This window comes from Palaemon carinicauda, chromosome 37 (assembly GCF_036898095.1).
Source record: "Palaemon carinicauda isolate YSFRI2023 chromosome 37, ASM3689809v2, whole genome shotgun sequence".
Classification (NCBI taxonomy): domain Eukaryota; kingdom Metazoa; phylum Arthropoda; class Malacostraca; order Decapoda; family Palaemonidae; genus Palaemon; species Palaemon carinicauda.
In genome coordinates, this window is record NC_090761.1 from 47,676,772 (window position 1) to 47,698,477 (window position 21,706).

The following is a 21,706-nucleotide window of genomic DNA, read 5'->3' on the forward strand; positions in this document are numbered from 1 at the left end:
AGCTCGTCAGCGATCATCAGCTCGTCAGCGATCATCAGCTCGCCAGCGATCGTCAGCTCGTCAGCGATCATCAGCTCGCCAGCGATCTCCGGATCGCCCACGTGTGTTACAGCTGGCACGCCAACGTTCTCCAACACTTCTGAAGGAACATGGTTCGCCAGCTACTAGCTCAACTGCGGATGCTGATCGCCATCGCGCGACCCTCAACTGCAGATGCTGATCGCCATCGCGCGACCCTCAACTGCGGATGCTGATCGCCATCGCGCGACCCTCAACTGCGGATGCTGATCGCCATCGCGCGACCCTCAACTGCAGATGCTGATCGCCATCGCGCGACCCTCAACTGCGGATGCTGATCGCCATCGCGTGACCCTCAACTGCGGATGCTGATCGCCATCGCGCGACCCTCAACTGCGGATGCTGATCGCCATCGCGCGACCCTCAACTGCGCGCCATCGCACAACCCTGAACGATTGCCCGCTTACGCATGCTGCTCCTCATCGCACCACCCTGAACGATCGCCCTCCTGCAGATGCTGATCACCATCGCACCCTTTCACGCGATCATTCACCTGCGCATGCTGCTCGCCATCGCACAACCCTGAACGATTGCCCGCTTACGCATGCTGCTCCTCATCGCACAACCCTGAACGATCGCCCTCTTGCGGATGCTGATCACCATCGCACCCTTTCACGCGATCATTCACCTGCGCATGCTGCTTGCCATCGCACAACCCTGAACGATTGCCCGCTTACGCATGCTGCTCCTCATCGCACCACCCTGAACGATCGCCCTCCTGCAGATGCTGATCACCATCGCACCCTTTCACGCGATCATTCACCTACACATGCTGCTCGCCATCGCACAACCCTGCACGATTGCCCGCTTACGCATGCTGCTCCTCATCGCACAACCCTGAACGCTCGCCCTCTTGCGGATGCTGATCACCATCGCACCCTATCACGCGATCATTCACCTACACATGCTGCTCGCCATCGCTTACCGCCAGCGATCTTCTTCACCTACGCGGCAGCACGATCCCTCGCCGTCACGCCCATTCGCCCGCGCGATCGCGCGCCCCGCGCGATCGCTCGCCCGCGCGATCGCTCGCCCGCGCGATCGCTCGCCTGCGCGCCCGCGCGATCGCTCGCCTGCGCGCCCGCGCGATCGCTCGCCTGCGCGCCCGCGCGATCGCTCGCCTGCGCGCCCGCGCGACCGCTCGCCTGCGCGCCCGCGCGACCGCTCGCCTGCGCGCCCGCGCGACCACTCGCCTGTGCGCCCGCGCGACCATTCGCCTTTGCGCGACCGTTCGCCCTCGCGCGACCATAGTTCGCGGCGAATTCCACAGCCGGTGGTAGCAGCAGGGACGCCTGCTCCTAGGCGGCACTCGGGATCACCTCCATCCAAGCACAGGTTGGTAGTGCAGGACGAAGACAGGTCAGTACAGCATTCTTCCCACCTTCTTTTCAGGCAGGAACCGTCGTGTCCTCTCCAAAGGATCGCCCGATCCCTTTCACCTTAGCGAGGATTTCGGACTCTGTGTCCTTGGAGCAGCAGACATGGTTTGATCCGCTGGCACGGGCGTTAATGAGGGTTAGGAAACCAGCACTCACCGGCCAGGGTAACAAACCAGCGGCTGTCTCTCCTACGCTGAAGAGAAAGAGAGGAGTGGACTTCGTGGTGACTTCCCCCAGGGCGAAGTTGGTTCCCAAGAGGTCGGTCTCGAGGGTCCCCACTCCTGCACGAGTACTCTCTCCTTCTCCCGCCCTGGAAGGATTTTTGGCGGGGGGGCTTTCCGTTGAAGATTTCTCCATCGGACAAGGGGTGACTGCTTACCTCTTCCTCTGGGAGCTTACCAGGTTCTTTCCCTCCTCGGTTACGGCCCGAGGTTTGGTTCAAGGAAGCTACAGGAAGATCAAGGGTACTTTCCTCCTCTCGAGCTCAGGCACCTTGGCCTTTCGTCGTTAAGTATCTACTTGCGGACAAGCTCGATGTTGTACCATCTGGACGCACTGACTGAAGGCTTCCTTCGGGTGTCTCATCTGTGGAGGTCAACGACCTCAGACACCCTTCCATCCTTGAGAAGAGTTTTGTCTTTGCCCAAGGACAGAGACTTAAACATCTGCTGTGCGGAGTAAATCGACTTCCGGTTTCACTCCTCCAAGGCGCTTTCTTCCAGACTCTGCAGGGCTCCAGCTCCCTTTTCTTTCAACCACGTCGGCCTAAGTTATCGGCTACGACAACTGGGACAAGGTGTCCAATTGCAGTTTCCTCCTGTCAGGAACAGATGGCACGGGAGACTTCCCCGGGGGAGGGCATAGTCCTAAAAGGAGTTCACGAACTCTAGGATTGCAGGTTTTTTCGCTGGGAGGATGCTTAAGGTTACTCATCCGAATGACAGCTTCCCGATGCCCATTCCCGCACAATCTCTGTGAGTAGCCAAGGATATCGCGCCTGCCGTCTCTGTCAGCGAATTCAGTGTCTCTGAACCTCTATGCCATAGCATCAGCAGAGTTGCCCGGTTGGGCAGAATGATCCATACCTTAGGCGAAGGTCTTCCTTAGGATCATCGACGGCTTCACCCCCGGCCCCCTCAGTCGATCCTTTCTTGTAAGGAAGGATCTGAGAGGGGATGTCCATAGTCGACCTCTCAGCCCTGATCAAGTTTGTCGAACAAACTTCGGCCAGCGTAGACCAGCAGAATCGATCAGACTGGTAACGAGGCGACAGGACTCCTTTAACCCTGGATCGGAAGGACGGGTACTTTCAGTTTCCATTCCATCCATCTTCCAGGGTGCTTGTCGAATTCAGCCTAAACTGCAAGTATTCCTGCTTATGATGCAGTGTGGCTATCCCGCCGTGGCATAGCAGGTGTGTTTCCCCAGAGAACTCTCCCTGCCTTCCTTTTGGCCGCTCAGGTGCAGACTTTCGCCTCCTCTGCTGTTTGGAGGGCTGGTCAACTCCGGTAGGCTCGGGTTTCGACCTTCTTCAGCGCCGGGAAAAGCTTCCGAATGCTGACCATGAGTGTGGGCTCATGGTATTTTGCTTGGAGCCTTCTCTTCCTCTGCCTCAACATCTGGAGTATCTGGCCATGATATTGAGTCAACCGCCTTACCACGTTGGAAACCCCGCTTCTCGTCCGTCCAGCGAGGTTAAGCAACGTCGGTACTTGGATGGGTGACCACCTGGGGACGCCAGATTCTGTTACCACATCCTCCGAGCCTTCCTTTCGGTTGACTGTGGCAAGACTGAGGAGAGTCGCAGTACCTGTTCTCAGTCAAGCAGAGTTTTCAGCCCTACCTTGGAACGTTTCCTAGTTCTTCTTTCCTCATTGACCCGTTTATAGTCCGAACGGTCGCCTCAGGATAAGTTCCATGTGGGGCGATCCAAGTTCCGGTGGCTTCAGGCAATGTTTAACCGGACTCCCTGGCCCTATGGGACCAGCGGAACTATTAAACCTGCAATGGGTGTTGACCTATGGAGCCTCTTGATGGTAGTGGATATTCTCGTCCTTTCCCCACATTCTTGATGCGGTTCTCGGACTCGTCAAAGGAAAGGGGGGGGGGGCATGTTCCGGTCCAGGCCTATGGTCAAGACCTGAAGGATACCTCTCCATCATTCAGGCAGGCTTAAGGGCCTTAGTCTGGCCCCTCTTCAGATCCTACCGCTCCTGCCAAGTCGCCCCGTTGCGTGTCGACTTCATGCTAACCAGCAGGGGACGCATTTTCACACCTTCACATCTTGCAGTAGAGATACCGGGATGATTGAGATTCTCTCAATTCCACCATCGGCTCTCTCATTCCAGGCAGGGGAATGTTTCTCTCAGACTATCCGAGCAGAGCCTCATAGAGAGAGTGTACCTAAGGGTCTTTGACCTTGGGTAACCAGCAAGTGCTGGTCTGGGGGACCTGATCGCGACAGCTTGGAACCTCAAGCTTCCGCTAGTTTTCCCCCCAGTCTCAGACCCCGAGACTCTGGCAAGATGCATTCCGGTGATGGTGGGACAACTTCGACGCCTGCGTCTTCCCTCCTTTTTGTCTGCGGACAATGGGTCTCAACAAAACCAGGTTGTCTGTCAACCTTTCAATGGGAGAGCTCCACTGGGACTATGCGCAGAACGGTTTCTGGACCCTCTGCTTCCCCTGACGGAACTCCCGGGAGAGCTTCTCCCACGGCGCAGACTACTCAAGCAACCACACTGCGACATCTCTCCCGAACCGGGGCGTCGCTTCGGCTTCATGCCTGGAGACACTACGCTTCCTCCTCTAGAAGAGACAACCCGCTACAGTCGCGGTACGGAGGTCGCGTCATCTGCGATAGTCATCCACAGGGGTCTCCCAGGCAAAGTGAAGAGTCTAAGGTGGTTGGTGCCGTGGGAGATATACCTCTTCCCGTGAGGCCTCTTCTCCAGCAATAACGGTCTTATTGCCTTTCGGCGGGAGGAAACTCCTTTCCGCTCTTGGCAATGAAGCCTGTCGCTCAGCCTTTCCCTGACCTTCAGGCTTAAAGGAATAACTTTTTCCTGCCCGCTGGATCTATCCTCGCTCATGCGAAGCTACGATCGTCCCTGCCCTAGTCGGAGGAAGACCTCCGACTTGGAGCATGGCTCGGACTTTTAGTCCTTTAAGAGATCTTCTCAAGACCCTTTTACGACAGGCCTCGGATTGTATTCCGCCTTGGGTCTTCTGCTCACTCTGGCCACGGCCAGTGTGTAAGCAATCTTCTTGGTCTCTTACTACTCCCCCCCTTTCTAAGGAAGAGGAGAAGGCAACATTCAGGCTCGCTCCTGAGTTGTTGGCTAGACTCAGAATCTGAGGGTCCCGACCCTTCGGTCCGATTCATTCAAGATTTTGAGTCTCCATTCTGTGTCTGATGTCCCAAGACCTTCTCTTTCTTGCCAGTACAGGAATCGAGAGGTTAGCGCTGGGAACAGCTGCAGTTTGGCCTCAGTTGCAGCCGATTTGGGAACACAAGGAGGACATGGGGGGAGAGTCACCAGTATACCTCTTCAGCCCGGACTCAAGGACATTCATCTCGACCTGTCTTCAGACCCTCCCCCGTCACGTCGCCCTACAGCACGATGTTGGATACATCGCAACGTCCCTCGCCTTCGAGTAATACTACTCTGTGACGCAGGTGCTACAAGCTGGAGTCTGGAAGCGTCTGATGACCTTCGCAGCCCGCTTCCTGCAGGGCGTGACCCACAGGAGTCTCGATACGTTTTCTATCGCTCTGTGGTGGCTACACAACAGCTGGTCTAACCTCAGGCTCCTTTTTGGACAGGTAGCAGAAGGTTGAGGGCATTGTTATCAGGTTTTAGTCTGCATGAACGAAAGAAGTATGTCTGGCCCTTACTTCTTTCTTCATCATCCCCTCTACGGGGAAGCAGCATCCTGGTCTCTGCATAGCTGACCTCGAACCTCTGCAGGTAAACCATGCTTCCTTGTGTTCCGAGTATTGAGTCAATACTGTCGCGTCCCCCATACCCTGACGAGGTGGTATTGGGAACGTCCTAACCCAGAGTTCCTTCTGGAACTCCAGGTCAACTGCCTAGGACGGGTCACACTTCTTCCTTCACACACAAGCTTACGTAGGCCACATGGTTCCTTGCGGTGCAAGGAACTTGTGAGGTGCAGGGACTCCTTTTCTCGAGTGCGACTCACTCGGATTCTGAGTCCCCGGGTAAAGCCAAAGCCAGTATGGCTGGGGACTTTCCACCCTTCCTAAGGGATAAGTCACCCTTTGTAAATAGCGTGGTTTGTATTTCGGTTACGGAACAAATGACAAATTCGAAGATAATTTGTATTTTTCCTAACCATACAAACCTTAGCTATTTACACATATTTGCCCGCCAGCCCTGTCCCCCAAGACAAGTCCTACCTCTAAGTGAAAGTGAGTATTCACCTGTGTGTGAGGGGGAGGAGGGGTAGCTAGCTACCACTCCCCTACCCCCCCGCTAACTAGCGCGGGGGTAATACACCCTCGTTAAATTCTAATGGCTCGCCATTTCAGCTACGCTAAAAGTAATAACCCTTTGTAAATAGCTAAGGTTTGTATGGTTAGGAAAAATACAAATTATCTTCGAATTTGTCATTTTACTAATGAAAATAACATAATTCCATTTTCTTTGATTTTGATTAATTATATTATAAAGTTCCTGCCTCCGATGCCTTAGATTACCGCGGGGGTAGCAGCAGTAGGGGATTCAGCATTATGAAGCTTCATCTGTAGTGGATAATGTGGGAGGGTGGGCTGTGGCACCCTAGCAGTACCAGCTGAACTCGGTTGAGTCCCTTGTTAGGCTGGGAGGAACGTAGAGAGTAGAGTTCCCCTTTTTTGTTGTTGTTTCATTGTTGATGTCGGCTACCTCCCAAAATTGGGGGAAGTGCCTTGGTATATGTATGTATGTATAAAGTAATCTCAAATTTCTCTTTCAGGTTACAAAATTTCTATTTGCTCTTTGCTTTGCTTAAATGAGGAAAATGCCAAAGGTCAAAGCCACTTCCACTGTCCTTTCTGCTCAGAACTCGTACTTAAAAAGAATTCGTTCATATCACATGTCCAGAGCCATTCCCCATCAGTTTCCGCTAGTAAAAATGAAAAGACGCCGGTTCGTTCCAGGAACGGTGCAGATGTCAGCTTTTTCAGTAGAATTGACAGGTGAGTTATCAATATTTGTATCATGTTTGTTTATTCAGGTGGATTCTGACCAGAATTCTAATAGTGGTACATAAAAAAAGTAAGAGGGAGAAAAAGATATACTCTAAATGTTAAGCCCAAATATATGTTACTAAAGTATCACCATATTATTTGTAGGCGGAAGGATTAAATACTGTACTTTGAGAGCCTTAAGAATTTCTGCTGAAAAGACAAGGATGTTTCTCTAAATGAAATTGAAAGCTACAGAATTAAAGGACAAAGCGAAAGGAGATTTTTTTTATAGGTCTTAAAGTAGATTTAGAAAACCCTACCTTCATATACATTCTTAAGACTCGAGTATGAAGTTTTTCAGACTATGAAAACTTGGAGTAACTACAAATCCAGTATTGATTGGGTACAGATAGTATTAGAGTTCATGTCACAAATTTTGTATTGCTTAAGCAAGATCTTACTTACCCTCCCAAAATAAGCTGGTTATGTTTTATATAATAGCTTAAATAAAACATCAATGATAATAATTTGTTCCTACATGGAAACAAGCTTAGTCATATAATGGGGCTGCTTCTGGCAAAGCCAGTTATGCCTGATTGAAGAATTGAGGGTTTGGCAGCCTGGTATGGCTGCATCACCCTCCCTTGTACCTTTAGGATGGTATGATGTTGCTCGTGGTTGATAACTTATTAGTCTTGTGGCCGCCGAAGTGATTTTATGTCGGCTACTGGGTGCCAGTTTTCTTACTGTACTTGTCCTAGTATCGAGGAGTCTTGTGATCTTCATCTGTTATGTCTTATTTGCCAAGGACATAGATTTTCATTAGAGTCTTCTTGTTTTTGTGTAGAGAGTGGTCATCCTTCTCATGGGAAAATTCCAAGCCGACGAAAGGATAAACACATTCGCTCTCCATCGAATGCTTCACCTTTGGAAGAGAGTAGAGGTTTAGAATTCCCCCTTTCTAGTCCAGATCTTTCCCTGTCTGATCCTTCATTCTCAATTCTAACCCAGGACAAGGTAAAGGAGGATGGTGACCAAGACTTTATCAAGGATTTTGACCAAGTAGTTCCTCCTACCCTCCATTATTTGGCCGCGGATTCTTGAGGAATCGGCATAGTGCCCAAACTGTTGTGGGAAGCGTCTTCCTACCTCGCAACAAACTAGCACACTCTCAAGAGATGGCTTTCCTTCTTATTCAGCTCCATCTGGCAGCATAGCTTTGGTAGAATAGGCTGGAAAATCTGCCCTCCTGTAACGTCTCATTTCAAACAGTCATATCAGTCTGCAGTCCCTTCATTGGAAACTGAAGAGACACTGGTCACAAGGCAGCGACCCTCTTCTGTCATTAGTTCCGATAGGGGAGGGTCTAAGACTCGATCTGGAATGATGAACACTTTGAAGGGCTTGCCTCCCTGCTAACACATGTACTGGATCTTTGTTGGTTTCGCTCTACTCCTATAACCCCTAGAGTCTGTACAAGGGACAGTTCAGGTATGTCAATTCTATTTCAAAATGTTGGGGTTGGGGCTTCAAGTAGCTCATCTCATATTCCAACACTTGACTAGTTACTTGATGGTGTGAATAAGTGACAGCACTACCAAGGTTTGGGTGGATGGATGGAGTGAAGAAAGCTCTGGGTGATAGTAGGATAGATGTGAGAGAGGCAAGAGAGCTTGCTAGAAATAGGAATGAATGGCGAGCGATTGTGACGCAGTTCCAGTAGCCCCTGCTGCTTCCTCCGGTGCCTTAGATGACCGCGGAGGTAGCAGCAGTAGGGGATTCAACATTATGAAGCTTCATCTGTGGTGGATAACGGGGGATGGTGGGCTGTGGCCCCTTAGCAGTACCAGCTGAACTCGGTTGAATCCCTTGTCAGGCTGGGAGGAACGTAGAGAGTAGAGGTCCCCTTTTTGTTTTTGTTTCATTTGTTGATGTCGGCTACCCCCCAAAATTGGGGAAAGTGCCCTGGTATATATATGTATGTACTACCGTAGTCATAGGTTACAAACAAGCCGGTACTGCTTCTCTGCAACTTTGCCCGGTCACTGTAGAGATACATGAGTGGGCAATGCTCGACCCAACCACTATAACAGCTTGCTTGATTCCAGGCAAAAGAACATTGGTGGTGGACAATTTGAGCAAGAGAATTCAGATCGTTGGCCCAGAGTAGTCTTTGCATCCTTTCATAACCTCCCTTATAGTAAGCTTCTGATATTTTGCTCACCAAAGCCAGACCCGGAAGCATCGTTCGAGGATGCCTTCCAGCATCTGCCTGATAAGGAGTATCTTGAATAGAGTCCAGTCCATTCCCAACTGTGTATGACTAAATAATGCCCAAGTCGGTTCAAAGGAGAATGGTACCTGAACCTACTACTACTCCTGATAGAGACTGAGGGTATTACCTTCTCTTGTCTGACTTGTTCTGCCAAGCACACGCTGATAGATCCCATTGCTTGGTGAAATGACTTCAACTTCACGCTTGGAGGTTATCCAGCATCTCGTGAGACAGACTTTTCACGTGAAATTACACGAAAGATCCCAGGATACTTCCGGGAATCATTGACTCTTATGCCAAACTAAGTGGGTCATCTGTGGTTGGGGAGAGGGCTTTCTTCTCTCAGAGTCTCTATGCCATGGTTAGCTGAATTTTTTCTTTACCTTCGAAGATAGAAGCTCTGCTTGTTATCAGCGGTGAAAGGCCACCACAGCCTTAAAGCCAGATATGTAGGCCAGTAGAAGTTGTTATTTCTCCTTCAGCAGAGCTCTCCATGCTCATGAGTTTAGAGCAGTCCTGTCCTCCAAGAGAGGTAGAGACCACCACCCTTGGTCATTATAAGGTCTTGCAGTCCCTTACAAGGACATCTTTGAACTTTTGAGGTTGACCTCATACAGAAACCTTCCCTGAAAGGTATTGCTTATGTGCCTTAGCTTCCGACAAGTGAGTTAGCAAGCTTCATGGGCTCTCCTTTACCATCATTTACACTAAATGCCAAGGATAGGTTTCATCCCCCTTTGTCCCTGAGCTTCTATCTAAAACACAGAATCCATCAGTTCTCGATTCCATGATTCTTTCATCCTAGATCGCGAGCCGTAGAGCTGTAACTGTCAATCTTGATTAGCTACTTTAGGGTTCTGTAAGTGCTCTTGACTGCTACTTTAAGCATAAACAAACAACTTGACCCCACATGTATCTCTTCTTCCTCAACACGAGGAGAGTGAAGAAGGCGGTGACCCTTACAATTTTCTTGTGGCTGAGGGACTCATTGACTGTACCCATTCCCCACCCTCACCTCCTGCTCCAGTAGGAGCTTGTTCTATGACCCTGTCATTCCAAAAAAATTCTAGCGCAGGTGCTCCTGTCAGCTGGAATCTATTCATTTGCAGGTGAGCCCCACTTTACTGGTAGCTTTTCTATTACCTGGCATAGAAGTGTCATTTCACGCAATCCTTACGAGGAGGGGTCTGTTGTAAGTTAGCCAGACAAACCCATTCGTATACATAGGTCTCAGGGTTGGAACAAGGAAAATCCATTGCTATACATAATGTGTGCCTTACTGTTATGACACAGATTTTCTGCTCTGCATCTTTTGATTCATGGGACATGGACCCGTGGGTAATTGCCAAACCACCGGTCCACGTGTAAAGGAACCTTAGCTCTGCACCACATGAAGGGTCTAAGTTTTTGGTAGCCTGAGATAAGTTCCAGCCAGTTCCTCCCACCTAAGGTTTGTCTACCATGTAAAAGTGGTCAAATATTGAGATAATTCATATTTTTCCTATCCATACAAACCTGAATAATTTACGCATACAGTGATGCCTCAGGATACGAAAGTAATCCGTTTAGGATACGGTTTCGTATCCTGAGTCGCGTTTTACATGTAAATAGCCTAATCCGTTCCAAGCCTTACGAAAAGACACCTTTTCTTCCATAAACACGCTAAAATGTAGTAATAAACATGCAATGCAGCCATTTCTATCATTCAATAATTAACCCAACCGTTAAAAACAGCCTAACCCATTCCAGAAACCACTATGAGATTATTCAATAATGTAGTTATAGCCTAGTTATCCCCCCCAAGCCCTAAGAAAACGGTCCGTTTTCTTTACTACTATATAAAAGTTACGGTACTGTATGTAAAGCATTTGGATCAGTGAAGGTGTATTGTTACCTGTACGTACACCTAAATTAAGGATTGATACCCTGAAAAAAAGGTTACAGTTAATTAGTGTAACAAAAAAGTTGAAACTTACCTTTTGATTGAGACGATGTCCGATAGCGAAGTCGCGGCAGAGGAGGATGGCATAAGGCAGAAAACGTAACAAGTGACAGACTACGTACAGTAATTTACACACTTAACACATTAACACTTAAACTTTACGAAAAAGAAAAATGGCAGAATTAATTAACACTTAACATTACATATGGAAAACTATAAAATGAAAGAAAAAATTACTTTAACACTTAACGGTAACATAAAACTTAAAATTGAATTTTTTTTTGCTTTTTTATAACTGCGTTTTTCATATTTTCTAAATCTCTTCTACTTCTTCATCACTTTCTTTTTTCTGTTTCTTTTCTTTACTTTCACCTTCTAATTCTTCATCACTTCCTCTTTTCTGTTTCTTTTCTTCTCTTTCACCTTCGTCTTGGCCTACTAATACCGCTGGCCTCTTTAATAAGAAACTATCCATTGAAGCTTGTTTCTGCCTACTTTTCAACACATTTCTAAAATGCGTTAGGCAAACGTCATTGCAGTGTTGAAGCGCACGGTTGGTATAAACTTTTTCTGGATGTTCCTTTTTGACGTAGTCTGCCATTTTATGGAAACATGCGAGAATTTCCTTAATGTCTGCTGTTTTCAAAGGTGTAACATCCTTCTCATCACCGCTAGAGATTTGCTCTTGAACAACACTCACTTGCATTGTCTCCAACTCCTTCAGGTCGTCCGTCGTCAACTCCTCGTGGTGCTCCTCGATAAGTTCATCTATATCCTCGGCGCTAACTTCCAGCCCCATGGACGTACCAAGATGTACGATGTCGGCCACCTCAGACTGCTGAATGGGTTCAGGATCGTCAACGATCTCGGCTTCGCCTCCAGGCTTCCCGTACCCCTCGAAGTCTCGTGCAGAGACAGCATCAGGCCACAGCTTCCTCCAAGATGAGTTCAGGGTACGCCTCAAAACTTCCTGTAAAGCGAGATCGATGAGTTTGAGGCATATCACGATATTAAAGTGATCTTTCCAGAATTCACGCAGAGTGAGGTTTGTACTCTGTGACTTGGAAACATCTCTGGAAGAGATGCTTCGTGTACAATTTTTTAAAATTTGAAATAACTTGCTGGTCCATGGGCTGGAGGAGAGGGGTGGTGTTAGGATATAGGACCTTTATGAAGGAATACTCGGCCAGAAGATATTCCTCGAGGCCAGGAGGGTGAGCTGGAGCATTGTCCAGCACCAGCAGACATTTCATAGGGAGGCGGTTTTCTTCCAAATATTTTCGGACAGTCGGACCGAAGCAGACATTCACCCAATCAATGAAAACTTGCCTCGTTACCCAGGCTTTAGCATTCGCCCTCCACATCACGGGAAGGTTCTCCTTGATGACTTTGTGGGCTTTGAAGGCTCGGGGATTTTCTGAATGGTACACCAGCGGGGGCTTTATCTTGCAGTCCCCACTGGCGTTTGCACAAAAAGCAAGGGTAAGCCTGTCCTTCATAGGCTTATGTCCGGGTAGCCTCTTCTCCTCCGCCGTGATGAACGTCCGACGAGGCATTTTCTTCCAAAAAAAGGCCAGTTTCGTCGCAATTGAAAACTTGCTGCGAACTGTAGCCTTCCTGCAGAGTCAACTTGTCGAACGTTTTAACAAAGGCTTCGGCGGCCTTCGTGTCCAGGCTGGCTGCCTCCCCATGCCGTACCACTGAATGAATGCCAGTCCTTTTCTTGAATTTCTCGAACCACCCCCGAGAAGCCTTGAACTCTGGGGGTTCCTGCTGGGATGTTCCTTCTCCTGCCCCTTCTTCGGCCTGAGAACGCACGAGATCACCGAAAATGGCGGAGGCCTTCTGGCAAATTGTAGTCTCAGTGATGGTGTCTCCTAAGATCTCTTTGTCTTTGATCCACACAAGAAGCAGCCTCTCCATCTCGTCATGCACGTGGGTTCTCTTATTGGAGAAAATAGTGACGCCCTTAGAAGGTGCCGCTGCTTTGATGGCCGCCTTCTGCTTCAGGATGGTGCCTATCGTAGATGGATTCCGGCCATACTCCTTGGCGATCGCACTTAAACACATGCCAGACTCGTACTTTTTTATGATTTCAAGTTTCGTCTCCATCGAGAGCATCGTCTTCTTCTTCTTTCCTTCGGCAACATTCTTGGGACCCATGGCTACAGTAATACGTAATATAATACACTACGTACGTTATATACAGTACTATGTATAGTAAACACTAATACAGTATAGTGCACAGTAACGAATGTTTAATAACGATAACACGTGGCGTACAAATGTACTGTATATTAACACTACGTCAAACAGGCGAAAGCACACAATGTCTGTTAACGATACCGCGGTCGGAACGAAAAGAGAGAGAGAGAGAGAGAGATGAACGCCCGTGCGTAAGCAAGCTGGGATAGTTGCCGACCAATAGGAAATCAGGATCTTATGGCGTCAGCTAGCATCTGAGTAGGGAGATAACCAATGGGTGAGCGGGAGGCTGTAAGTGAGTCTACCCAAGTTCAAAGTCTGGCGGCGCGCGCTTTTTAAAATTACTCTCGGCGAAGAGTTGGGATTTCGTAAGGTATTCGTATACTGGGGCATAAAATCTTCGAATCACTTTTCGTATCCTGAATTTTTCGTAAGCAGAAACTTTCGTATCCAGAGGTATCACTGTACTTTGCAGCCATCAAAAACTCCATAGAAAGTCACAGCTGTAACAATCAAAGTGACTACTTTACTCAGTGAGCAAGCAGAGGGGCTGGGCTTCCCTGCAGCTGCCTGTTTACAGCTCCTTAAAAAAGTCTCAACTGCTGTGTTCTCCAGCTTCACTGTTAGGCCTATCTCTCCTATGTAAAGAACTCTGGTGTATATAATTAGGAAAAATATGAATTATCTCCAAATTTGTCATTTCTCCGTAATATACAAATTTTAGACCTTTAAGTTACACTGCCTTCCTCAACCACCCCCAAGTCTTAGGTTAAGGTCAGTGTATGTTTTGCCATCCCCTCTGAAGGTCCAGCACTTTGCTGCAGTAGAGGGGCTTGAGTGTCCCAATGATGGGCTGGGCAATGGCGGAGGGGTAGTTTATCCACCCTGGCAGGCTCAACCATACCGCTAAGGCCAGTTCTGAGAGACCAGACCAAGACTGGACCCCTATAGGCCTTCTCCTTTATTTTAAGATAGGCAAAGGCTAGGAGAAGGAAAACTCCAAAATTAAACCAAACAAGACCCCAACGGCGGAGCTTCCCAGCACCGGCGGAAGAGGGCAATGCCTGTCGGGCAGGCAACAAGGCGGGCCTTGACATAACAAGAACCCGGCAGCCCAATGCAACCAACATCGGAGAAGCCGCCTGTCTCATATGTCTTGAGCCGCGGTGAAAATGATGTGGGCCAAGTGTGTGTGCGTGGCCGTTGCAAAGCCACGACCACCCAAAACAATATACCTAGCTACTGGCATTCTGTCGTTTCCTCCACCCTTCTTCATCTCTTTCTCACCATCATCATCATCACCACCACCAGCAAGTCCTGAGGCGACAGCACTGTGGGTGAAGGGGGCAGGCCTGGATAGCTGGAAGCCCTTAGCCCACGACTGCACTCAGGCGGCGAGTCTAAGATTCAGTCGCTCTCTGGTGACGGTGCCGTGACACCAGAGTTCGGCAGCTGGACTCGTGACTGGGCTGGCCTATTGAGGACACCGCAGCCCACCCCACATGGGGAGGCCCCTAGAAAAGGTTGGGTAAACATCGGACACGGCAAACCCGTCTGGTCAGCTCACCGCGGCTGGCGGACATCCCACTAATGCGGTCGAAATAACATGAAAAAAATATTAACCTTAGGTGCGTGGAACATCCGCACCCTTCAAGACGTGACGAACACCAACCGCCCGGAACGACGTACAGCCCTCGTCTGCAAGGAGCTAGCCCGCTTCAATGTTGATGTGGCGGCTCTTAGCGAGACCAGACTACCCGAAGAGGGCAACATCAGGGAAGCTGGAACAGGCTACACCATCTTCTGGAAAGGCAAGGCCCTAGAGGAGCCTCGCATCCACGGTGTCGGCTTCGCCATCCGCTCCCAGCTAGTGCAGCAGCACAACCTCGCTCCCAAGGCCATCAGTGAGCGCTTGATGACTGTCCGCATCCCCATCACGCGGGACAGACATCTCACCCTGATCTCTGTCTACGCCCCGACTATGACCTCAACCGATGATAACAAAGCTGCCTTCTACACCCAGCTCGACCGCACCATCCAGGCAGTGCCCGCCAATGACAAGCTCGTTGTGCTTGGCGACTTTAATGCCCGAGTAGGCAAAGACCATCGCCTGTGGGAGGGAATCATCGGCCGCCATGGCATTGGAAATTGCAACGCCAATGGCCAACTCCTACTGGGTCTGTGTGCAGAACACCAACTTGTGGTAACCAACACCATCTTCCAGTTACCAAAGCGACAAAAGACCACATGGAGACACCCACGGTCTAAACACTGGCACACCCTGGACTACGTCCTGACCAGAGCCAGAGACCGAGGAGACGTCCGCATCACCCGATCCATGCCCGGAGTGGACGACTGCTGGACGGACCACAGACTCCTCATCTCCCGACTCTCCGTGACGACCCTACGACCACCCAGAAGGGCACTTGACAGCGTACCACACCAACGCTTTGATTGTAGTAAGCTCCGCAACCCACAGGTGGCACAGAACTACAAGGAGGCCTGCGAACAATACCTCGCAGACCCTGTGGGTCAGGCCACTGTCGAGCACCACTGGACCACCCTCAGAAACGCCATGGCCCGTGCCGCGGAGGAAACACTAGGCTTCACCACCAAGAAACGGCAGGATTGGTTTGATGAGAATGATGCTACCATCTCTCTTCTCGTTGAAACCAAACGACAAGCACGCCTGACTTTGGAAAACCAACCAACAGCAGCTAACAAATGTGCTCACAAGGTGGCTGAAGCTGGTTGCCAAAGAGGTATCCGTGAAGCCCAGAACACCTGGTGGCAAAGAAAAGCTGCAGAAATACAGAGTTTCGCTGACCAACGTGACCTGCGCAGCTTCTATGCAGCAACAAAAGAAATATTCAGTCCCACACGGTCATCAGTGGGCAGCCTGAAGGACGCGGATGGGGTCACGACCATCACCGACAGAGAGGGCATCCTGGCCAGGTGGAGGTCTCACTTTGAGAACCTCCTCAATGACCAAGCAGACACCCCAGACGATCTCCTGCGAATGACCCCGCAGCATCCCGGCTGTCACTGGATGGCACTACCACCCTCCATCCATGACTTCAACAAGGCCCTGCAGCACATGAAGCCCGGCAAAGCCCCAGGGCCAGACAACATCCCGTTGGAGCTCCTCACTCACGGTGGCCCCGGCTTGAGGAACCGTTTGATGCTCCTTATACTGAAAATATGGGAGACCAAGACCCCCCCCCCAGTGACTTCCGCGATGCAAACATCACTACCATCTTCAAGAAGGGAGACAGGGAGAACTGTAACAACTACCGGGGAATATCACTACTAAGCATCGCGAGTAAGATTTTCGCTCGGATTCTCCTTGACCGCCTCCTTATTCTCGCAGAAGACGTCTTGCCAGAGTCCCAGTGCGGCTTTCGACCTACCCGCGGGACCATAGACATGATCTTCTGTGCGCGACAACTACAAGAGAAGAGCCTCGAACAACAACAGCCCATAATGTTCATCTTCTGGGATTTGAAAAAGGCCTTCGACAAAGTACCTCGACCTGCCATGTGGGCTGTCCTCAAAAGATATGGCTGCCCACCCGATTTTGTCAAGCTGGTGCGTGCCCTCCATGACGGAATGGTTGGGAGAGTCTGCCACCAGAACTCTCTTTCAGACCCATTCCCCATCAACGGCGGCCTGAAGCAGGGCTGTGTTCTGGCCCCGACGTGTTTCTCGCTATACACCGCAGCAATGCTCAACGAGATTCCCCCAGACACACCCTCAGTCGACCTACGTTTCCGCATGGATGGAGGCGCTTTCAACCTCGCTAGACTCCGCGCCAGAACCAAGACCACCTTGTGTGCAGTGCGAGAACTGCAGTATGCTGACGACAATGCCACCCCAGGTCAGACGGCAGAGGACCTGCAGTCGTTAGCTGATGCATACAACTCTGCCTACGAACGCTTTGGGATGCAAGTCAACTCAGACAAAACCAAGACCCACGTCCAACATCCACCAGGACTGATGCTCCCCAACTTCAATACCACAGTGAATGACCAACCGTTAGAACAGGTGGACCAGTTCTCCTACCTAGGGAGCATCCTAACATCAGCTCCCACAAGCAAAAAGGACGTGGAGAACAGGATCAGGGCAGCCCACTCTGCCTTTGGCCGACTCAACCGCCGCTTATTTAACAACCACGCACTGACAATGACCACCAAAATAATGGTGTTCAGGGCAGTAGTCCTCTCCACGCTCCTGTATGCATGTGAAACATGGACGCTATATAGTAACGATCTTAAAAACCTAGAACGCTTCCAACAAATGAAACTGAGGCAGATCTTGAAAATCCCCTGGGAGAGCCACACCACCAACATTGAAGTCTTAGAACGTGCCTCGCTGTCCAGCGTGGAGGCCACCATCATCCACCACCGCCTCCGCTGGATAGGACACGTGCATAGGATGGAGCCACCTAGGCTCCCAAAGAAAATATTCTACGGAGAACTGACCCAGGGCACCAGACCACGAGGAGCCCCGAAAATGCGCTATAAAGATCAACTAAAGCGCACCCTGGCTCTAACTGACATCGATCCTTCCTCATGGGAAGAAACAGCCAGGGACAGGAAAACCTGGAGGAGTACAGTACACCATGGCACCGTGGACTTCGAGGAGAGGAGGAGACAAAATGAGGAGGCTAGGAGGAGAAGAAGGAGAGAGCGATTAGAACAGCCCCGCCCACCACCTACCCTCCCTTGTGAACACTGTCCGCGACTCTTCCACCACAGACTAGGACTTAACAGCCACATCAGGCATAAGCACCCACCCCATAGATAGGAGGCTGATGGCTAACGACAGAACCCAATACTCGGACACGAGTGGGCGCTGACGACGACGATGTTTTGCCATCTGCTAGCTACGACCATTACCACTTTGTTAAAATTTTAAACAGCTGTTCCAGCTCTGCTAAAAGTCATACTACTATTAAAGGTCTCATATTTTCATAGTTGGGAAAAATATGGGTATATTTGTCCCACTTGCTGTTAGAAGCTTTTGATAAACAGAGACACAACTGCAGAAGCTAGTAAAAGTCGATATAGGAAGAGAAAGTTGAAAGCATAGATAGGGATAGTAAATGGAAGCTAGAAATGGTGAGAAATGTCTGTCAGTATATTTTACAGATTATACTTGATGCTTTAAAATTAAGCTTTTAATCATTACATACTTTTTTCAGTGATATATTAATCCTAATATTTTCATCCTAATGGTAACAATGTTTCAATTTTGTGTTTCAGACTCAATATGTCATTGAATGCCACAAAACTAAATAATGACTTGGATATCTCTTCAGAAAATGTTAGGTAAGGATGATAAATGGAAGCCAACAACGTTGAAAAATGTCTATCAGTATATTTTACAGATTATACTAGACACTTGAAATTAAGGTATCAATTAACATGTGCTTTGCACAATATTTTAATCCTAATAATTTAATTTGTTCCGTAACTGACATACAAACCACGCTATTTAATAGGGGTTATTACTTTCGGCGTAGCTGAAATGACGAGCCATTAGAATTTTAACGAGGGTTTACTACCCCACCGCTAGTTAGCGGGGGGGGGGGGGGGTAGGGAGGGTAGTTTGCTACCCCCCCCTCACACACATGTGCTTGAGCTGACTTTGCTCTCGGCTCGGGTGGTAGTCGGACGTGTCCGCTTTCACCCTCGCCTTTCTGACAGCCATTAATGCTTTTTGCTTTTTCTTTTACAGGTGTGTTTGAAGTTGGCCTCTGCTATCAAGTGAAAGTGTCCTGAATTACCCGACCGCCCTTGTGGTACGTTTATGTCGGTGTTCAATACGTACCCTCACACCCTTTGTCCTTATCGTAGGGGCCAACGGTGTAATAGAACTAATAAGTGTGGTGAGTGTAGGGAGTGGTCTACCTCCCAGTGGGAGAGGTTTTCTCGGCGACGGAAGAAGTCCAAGCGGGATATTTCTCCTTCAAAGGTTTCTTTGAAAGGAGAAAATCCCAAGGACTCCTCTTCCGTTGCCCAAACCTCCTCCAAAGCTCCCGCTCGATCGTTTTGTTCCGAGAAACTGTCGAGTGGTAGCGTAGGCCATAGTTCTGTTGCCTGAACTTGGGGGTCGGGAGAGGGAGTTGTCTCCCATAGCGAGGCAGCTCCTCATCTTCCCCCGGGGGAGGATTTTAATATTAATTTGTGCACTAATGATTTGTTTCAGCTTTGGTCTTCCTTGGGGTTTGAGGGTTCACCCTTCAAGGAAGCCTTGTTTGACATGATCAGGTTGGGGGCCGCTGTCAAACAATCACCGACTTTGGCAGAGGTTGATGCTCTGTCTATCGTCAACGTTGTGGTGGCAGAGGCTTCCAATGCGGTATCTCCGACCTCTGCACCTGAGCAACCTGCTGTAGCTGAAGGCTTAGTTTCTCCCTCTGCTCATCCTTCGAGGGAGGAACTAAGTCCAACAGTCTCTCCTGCCAGTGATTCTCCCCCTCGGGGGAGTTCACTCACAGAGACTCCTCTTCGGAGGACTGCTGACGGTCAGCTCACTGACCCCATGGCCCCCCGAGGGCGCATACGGCGTAAAGCTCACCTTCCTCTTCGCCGGAGAGGCTTTCCTTCACCTCACAAGGGTGTGAGGAGGCGCCTCTTCAGTTCCTCGTCTCCACCGCAGTCCGCCGCAGAGGAGCCTCGCCATCGTTCTCCGACTCTCCCAGCTACAACCCTGGACCTCTCTGCGGATCGTTCGCGATCCCCTTCGGTGGAAGGTCGTCCTTACAAAGGACACGTTGACCTTCCACCCGTCAGACCTGCTGACCTGCCGTCACCGTTCCTGGCTGCTGATGCGCTGTGGGCGCCGACACATCCTGTTGTGAGACAGGCAACGGTCCCTTCAGGGCAACAAGGGCGTATGCGCAAGCTGGCACATACGTCCCTTACGCGCCAGCGCTCATCTGCGCGCAAGCGCTCATCTGCCGACGATACATACATACATATACCAAGGCACTTCCCCCAATTTTGGGGGGTAGCCGACACCAACAATGGAACAAAACAAAAAGGGGACCTCTACTTTCTATGTTCCTTCAGCCTAATCAGGGACTCAACCGAGTTCAGCTGGTACTGCTAGGGTGCCACAGCCCAACCTCCCACATTTCCACCACAGATGAAGCTTCATAATGCTGACTCCCCTACTGCTGCTACCTCCGCGGTCATCTAAGGCACCGGAGGAAGCAGCAGGGCCTACTGGAACTGCGTCACAATCGCTCGCCATTCATTCCTATTTCTAGCACGCTCTCTTGCCTCTCTCACATCTATCCTCCTATCACCCAGAACTTTCTTCACACCATCCATCCACCCAAACCTTGGCCTTCCTCTTGTACTTCTCCCATCAACTCTTGCATTCATCACCTTCTTTAGCAGACAACCATTTTCCATTCTCTCAACATGGCCAAACCACCTCAACACATTCATATCCACTCTAGCCGCTAACTCATTTCTTACACCCGTTCTCTCCCTCACCACTTCGTTCCTAACCCTATCTACTCGAGATACACCAGCCATACTCCTTAGACACTTCATCTCAAACACATTCAATTTCTGTCTCTCCATCACTTTCATTCCCCACGACTCCGATCCATACATCACAGTTGGTACAATCACTTTCTCATATAGAACTCTCTTTACATTCATGCCCAACCCTCTATTTTTTACTACTCCCCTAACTGCCCCCAACACTTTGCAACCTTCATTCACTCTCTGACGTACATCTGCTTCCACTCCACCATTTGCTGCAACAATAGACCCCAAGTACTTAAACTGATCCACCTCCTCAAGTAACTCCATTCAACATGACATTCAACCTTGCACCACCTTCCCTTCTCGTACATCTCATAACCTTACTCTTACCCACATTAACTCTCAACTTCCTTCTCTCACACACCCTTCCAAATTCTGTCACTAGTCGGTCAAGCTTCTCTTCTGTGTCTGCTACCAGTACAGTATCATCCGCAAACAACAACTGATTTACCTCCCATTCATGGTCATTCTCGCCTACCAGTTTTAATCCTCGTCCAAGCACTCGAGCATTCACCTCTCTCACCACTCCATCAACATACAAGTTAAACAACCACGGCGACATCACACATCCCTGTCTCAGCCCCACTCTCACCGGAAACCAATCACTCACTTCATTTCCTATTCTAACACATGCTTTACTACCTTTGTATAAACTTTTCACTGCTTGCAACAACCTTCCACCAACTCCATATAACCTCATCACATTCCACATTGCTTCCCTATCAACTCTATCATATGCTTTCTCCAGATCCATAAACGCAACATACACCTCCTTACCTTTTGCTAAATATTTCTCGCATATCTGCCTAACTGTAAAAATCTGATTCATACAACCCCTACCTCTTCTAAAACCACCCTGTACTTCCAAGATTGCATTCTCTGTTTTATCCTTAATCCTATTAATCAATACTCTACCATACACTTTTCCAACTACACTCAACAAACTAATACCTCCTGAATTACAACACTCATGCACATCTCCCTTACCCTTATATAGTGGTACAATACATGCACAAACCCAATCTACTGGTACCATTGACAACACAAAACACATATTAAACAATCTCA

General features: G+C 49.4%; 1 protein-coding gene across 4 annotated transcripts in view; it reads left to right on the forward strand.

Moving 5' to 3' along the window:
• The window catches only part of LOC137629641 (uncharacterized), a 72,221-nt gene that overhangs the window by 37,057 nt on the left and 13,458 nt on the right, over window positions 1-21,706 (forward strand). For all 4 annotated transcript variants that reach the window (XM_068361161.1, XM_068361162.1, XM_068361159.1 and 1 more), the window contains exons 3-4: window positions 6,438-6,660; window positions 18,338-18,403. In XM_068361161.1, the coding sequence (XP_068217262.1) occupies window positions 6,438-6,660; window positions 18,338-18,403 (289 nt within the window). The remainder of the gene's footprint in view (window positions 1-6,437; window positions 6,661-18,337; window positions 18,404-21,706) is intronic.